At 51.8% G+C, this 5,479-nt stretch overlaps 1 protein-coding gene across 2 annotated transcripts in view; it reads left to right on the forward strand.

Moving 5' to 3' along the window:
* Positions 1 to 1,281: 1,281 nt before the first annotated feature.
* ANAPC16 (anaphase promoting complex subunit 16) overlaps positions 1,282 to 5,479 on the forward strand; it is a 4,657-nt gene continuing 459 nt past the window's right edge. The window contains exons 1-2 of one of the 2 annotated variants that reach the window (XM_009710592.1): positions 1,282 to 1,437; positions 3,659 to 3,733. In XM_009710592.1, coding sequence (XP_009708894.1) covers positions 1,296 to 1,437; positions 3,659 to 3,733 — 217 coding nt within the window. In that variant the 5' untranslated portion in view covers positions 1,282 to 1,295. The remainder of the gene's footprint in view (positions 1,438 to 3,658; positions 3,734 to 5,479) is intronic. The other variant, XM_009710600.1, reaches the window with a different exon arrangement.

Genomic DNA, 5,479 nt, shown 5'->3' on the forward strand with positions numbered 1-5,479 from the left:
CCCGGCCGGCGTCGTTTCGTCGCAAACCGGGAGCTCGCTTCCCTCACGAGCGGCGAGCTGGGCCTCCCGGGGTTTGGTGAAGAAGGTGTTGCTGGACCTGTCATAGCCGCATTAAAGGTGTTTTTTGTGTTTTTTTTTTTTTTATCCAGGCATTTTCCTTCACAGCTTATGAAATAAGCCCCCGGCCTCCTGCGTGCTGCTGTGCTGTTTTGTGTTACGCGCAGTAAATAAAACAACCTTGAGCTTAACTACGAACACACAACTCCTAGTTGTCACAACCTTTTAAAAAAAACATTTTCTCCACTAAATGCTTGAGTCCTTTCCAGAGGCACCGTCTGCATAGCCTAAAGAGTCTGCAGAAGTGTGTTAAATAGGTAGGCTAAAAGAAATGTATTAAATGGGCAGGATAATTGGGAAACGCTTATAAGTGGTTTGGAGGAGTAGCCTGTGCTGTCACTTAGAAGTGCCGAGTGACAGCTTTTTTACTATCAGACAGGTGTGTGACAAGTTTTAACTACTCCATCATGACAAACGTACAGCCAGTACTTCTTCAAAACAAGGCTGAGAAAAGGGTATGCAAGTGGCGACTGGGCTTGTGCTGTACAGGCCGATGGATGCTCAGCCATTGCTGGTTTAGGTCAAATGCAGGGTTTTAAAAGCAAAAGCACATCTGGAGCGATGCAGAGAGCAGTTGCTGCAAATTAAGCGCAGCGTGGCTTCGTGCAGGATGCGGCGGTGGAACTGGCAGTCCTGCGAGCTTCCAGGTTTTATGAAGCAGCAGGGCTTTTTCTGTGTTTGTGCTGCTGGAAACGAGGCAAAAAAGAAAAAAAAAAAAAAGAAAAGAAAAGTCTTTTTATGACTCTGGGGAGCAGGAAAAGCACCAGGCAGCTGAAGTCCAGTGAATTCAGGCCAGTGACCTACACCCGGTTATTTTTAGGCACACGCTGATCATCTCGGGCCCCCTTGTCCCAGGGGGTCAGAGCGTGGGTTACCTTCGGTTTCTGGGTGCCACCGCGTGGTGTGACAGCTAACTGCACCCATCCCCGCAGCGGGCACAGGCAGCCTCTCCCACGCATGCCAGGCAGCCTTGAACCACCAGCGCTTTGAGGCTGCAGAGCCAAGGGGCAGGGCTGGCAGCCCAAAGCTGTGCTCGCTGGCCCTTCCTGGACCTCACCACCTTCATCTGCTGTCAGATAAGCGCGCGGTCGCTGGCTTTGTGCCCTGGGAAACTCCGAGATGCCCTTCCTAACTCTGCTTTGCTCCCTTTTTGTTCTTCCAGGCTGGGACGGGGTGAAATGGCAGCCTCTTCTTCATCCTCTTCAGCCGGCGGAGTCAGTGGCAGCTCTGTAACGGGATCGGGGTTCAGCGTTTCGGACCTGGCGCCGCCCCGAAAAGCCCTCTTCACTTACCCCAAAGGAGCCGGGGAGATGCTGGAAGGTAATTGCTCCTGTCCTTCTTCCCTGCTGCTCCTGGTGCGCAGGCAGCCCTGCAAGGGAGTTGCCGAGCTTGGCACCCCGCTGCCTTTTTGGACTTTAGCTGGCAAAAGCTGGAGGGAGGAAGGAAGCACCAGGGCTCGGGTAGGTCCCGAGCAGCCACGGCTTTCCCACCAGTTGTTCATGAGGAAGTGATTTTTCTGGCAGTCACCTGTTTTTTAACTCCATGACACCACTTCAGATGAGGAAGTGATCGACCTGAAAGGGAACATGACAGTGTTAATTGCTCATTGTTAGCTAATCCTTTGATGTCGGGCAGGAATTGCTGTAAAGATAGCTGAGGCAGGAGTATTTTTCTTGGCAAAACGCATTCTGGGGTTGGATTTGACTGGGCTAGTACAGGAGGCAGCTTGTATCCCCACTGGCCAAGAAACAGGAGGCTTGCTTTTGCCCTCGATCCAAAATAAAACCACACCAGAGAGGTCTGCAAGAGGATAAATGGGGACTAGACCTCCCTTTTAATCCTTCGAGGCTGAGCACGTTCCCCTTTTGGGCTCACTCTTGTAGGAGCATTTCTCCAGGGCCACCTGGAGAGGGTCGGGGCTCTGATCCAGCGCGACATGTTGCGTTTGGGTGCCCAAGCCCTGCTACCTGCTTCTTCAGGGTTGCCTGAAGGAGGATCTGGGCACGTGCCAGCTGCACGTCCCTGCCCCTGCTCTGGGTGAGGGAGGAAGGGCAGGTCCTCCAGATGACAGGGTTAAGGCAGGGTCTGTCTGGCTGGCTGTCTGCTCCCCTTGAACTTCCCGTGTCACCGTCCTGCACGCCTGACTGTGTGAGCCTGAAGTTCATCGGGGTGGCTGGGACCAAGGCTCGGGTGGCTTTGCAGCTCGGAAGTGACACGGCAGCGCAGGGCAGCTGGGAACTGATCGCTACATCATTTAAGGACTCTTTTTATTACACGTTAGAGCCCATATGCTAGTCTACTGAAGTAATTCTGACTAAAGGCTTGCTCATAGAACTTAACGAGCCCTCAAAACAAATTAAAATAATGAAGCGCTTCGTGTTACCAAATAGACAGGCAGCTGTTCCTTCCGAGAGCCACTTGGCAGGACAGCCGGGCTGGGGAGTCGGAGGAAAGGGAAGGGTATGTTTGGAAATAGCACAGTGTAGCACCAGCACGGCATTTCAACAGCTTGCAAGAGGATGCTCTGAGCACTACGAAACTCCAGCTCTTTGCTCTTACCTGGGGTTCAGCTTTGGATTAGATTTTTCCAGGACCAGGGATCTGTTCTGGTTTTGCCCTTAGTTTCTGTTTCTGCCCTTAGTCTTTGAAATTGTTTTTCACCTCGTTTTTATGGCACGGAGCTTTTAATTGATGTTGCTTTGGGCTGACCTCTTTACCAGTAACACGGCAGTTCGTCTGCTCTGGGTGGCAGCAACAACTAAACACTCCCCCTGCCGCAGGAAGCTTTAGGGTAGCTTTTTAATTTCCGAGATAAAAGGTGATACACCCATTCTTTCATCAGGCAGGTACTAGTGGGGTAGCTGTGTACCAGTTTCCTCTTCGAAAAATCCCCACTAACTGACCGATTTTTATTATTACTTTAACCATCATGCTTGTTTTTAAATAAACCCGTAGGTATTTTGGGTTTTTTTAGAGGGAAGTAGTATAAACTATGTCAGTACTTGGCACACAATTAGCTATGTATTCCAGATCGCTTTATTTCTGAGACAGTTGTGCGATCAATTAGCGACTTATGTGGCAAGATACACATTATTTGAAATCTTTTACATGGGGTTATGGTCTCCTTGGCCTGTGGGAAATCATAAAGCATTACAAGGACACAAGCGTCCGAGCCCCGAGGGAATTGCAGACTGCCATAATATTAGCTGACTTCTCCCTAGCTTACCTTCTCTTTAAAATAGACCAAAATTGCTTGACAGAGGGGATGTAACAGAATATCAGCCGGGCTATCTCCCAGGTAGCACAGCCGTTCCCTAGTGCCACTGGCAGTCAGGCAAAGCCCTGCGCAGGATTTGAGCGCGGGGTCGCAGGGGCTAGAAACCAGAGCGCTGCACGCTCTGCGCAGGGGAAAGTGTCGAAACGAGGCAAGTGGGGAAACCCACACCTCTGAAACATAAAAAGAGAAAGTCAGCAGCACTCAGGTAAGGCTGCTCAGTCTGAAAACTCTCAGATTAAACCACCTCCCTTTTTCTGTTTACAGACGGCTCCGAAAGATTCCTCTGTGAATCTGTCTTCAGCTATCAGGTTGCATCTACATTAAAGCAAGTGAAACACGGTAAGCACCGAAGCGCCGTCTATTTTAACTGCATGTTGATCGGGGAAGATGGCAGGGGAGCGCGGAGAAAAGGCTGACATGTTCTCGGGTGCCGACCACAAAAAAGCAGAATAGCCTTTTTAAGTTGGCGAATTAACGCTAAGTCAGACCATCATCGAGTCCTTTTGCAAGCCCTATGCAAAGCGATGGGAACCCACACAGCCTGGGTGGGAACAGGCTGTGCCTTTCAAAGCTTGTTTTTCCGTCGCTGTGTGCCGCGCTTCTGCCTTCACGAGAGAGGTGAGGCCAGAAAGAAGAGGTTATGGGCAGGAAACACCCACGCTCTGATCTTGGCCCAGCGCTGACTGTCTCTCCGGCCTCGGGCAGAGAGACACCTGATTCCACCTTTGTTTCTCTGCTGAGCCCTCGTGACACCGGCAAGGTCAAGCGAGGTTTCCAAAGGTGCTCAGGAGACGGACACGCAGGTGCCTGGGGACACGCAGGTGCCTGGTGTGGCGTGACGGGGCTGAGTCCACTCCCTGCCTCCCCAAGAAGGAGCCTTACATCTTGTTTGAGCTTCTGCTTCCCTCCTGGGCCCTTCGCCCGCTGCCCAGGTGCCTGCAACTGAACGACGGGCTTGACTGCACGGCAGCTTTCATTCTCAAGACAGAGCTCGGCACCAGATTGTGTCTGCTGCTTCAGGGTCACATCCTTTCTGGTCCCCGCCTCTTGTCAGCTAGAATGGGTACTTCCACGTGTTGTCTCGGACCGGCGAGGTTTCCTGTCCTCCGCCGGCGAGGGTTGTCAGGAGGAGGTCTGGGGGCATGCAGCGGTTTGCAAGGCTGTGATCTTGTGTTTCTGAACCGAAAAGCAAAGCCCAACTTCAGAGCCATTGTTTCCACAGCTCCAGCACCACTGCGGCTGTAGCTACCGGGGGCTGCTGCGCAGACTGGCACCCTGATAAGCACCAGCCTTTGAAATTGGTTTCTGGAGCGCTGGTCGCCTCCCTGTAAGAAAGGGAAAATGCTTAAAAAAAGACCTAGGTCATCATTTTTTTGGCTTGTTTGTTTTGACAGTTCCCAAAAGCACTGGGTTGCAGGAGGTGGAGTGAGAACAGTCCCTCTTAAAAGCACCCAGTGCTGCAGTCAGCATAAATCATGCACATTTTATGTTCCGCCTCTTGCTAGCGAGTTGGCTCGTACCGGGCCTTTTTTCCAAGAGGCCGCTGTGCTGTTAAACTTCCAGCAGAGCCAAGAGCAGAAGGGCTATTCTCATCTCCGAACCGCTGCAGCTAATTGAATTGAAAATGGAGCCTGCGTGCCCGATGTGCAACTGGTTTTAAATAAAGCCGAGAGGAACAAGTTGTCTCGAGGATCCCCAGGGAGGCAGCCCCTCTCTCCGCGGGGACCTTCGTGTCATTAGCGTGCTCTGCTCGCAGAGCCTTTCTGCCACAGTCAGCCAAGTCCTCCTCAAAGGACCTTCATTAAAACGAGGAGTTCCTTGCCCTGCACCCCGCTCTGCCGTGGGCCAACCAAGCTTTCTCTGAACTTCTCTGTTCTTTTGCACTATAAATATTTATGCTAAAGAAATGAGCTTCATCCTGTTTTCACCCCCGTACACTAATCGGCCTCGTGTTTCCCTGTTAGGACTTGAATTTACACGGCACGGGCAGGGATGGGTAAATACACATTCGGTGCCGGACGGGGCAGAAAAGCCTGTCCCTGCTTTCTCCTGTGATCTGGCGAGGGCTCGCCGTTTGCAGAGGGC

Source organism: Cariama cristata, unplaced genomic scaffold, assembly GCF_000690535.1.
Source record: "Cariama cristata isolate BGI_N322 unplaced genomic scaffold, ASM69053v1 scaffold31070, whole genome shotgun sequence".
NCBI lineage: Eukaryota > Metazoa > Chordata > Aves > Cariamiformes > Cariamidae > Cariama > Cariama cristata.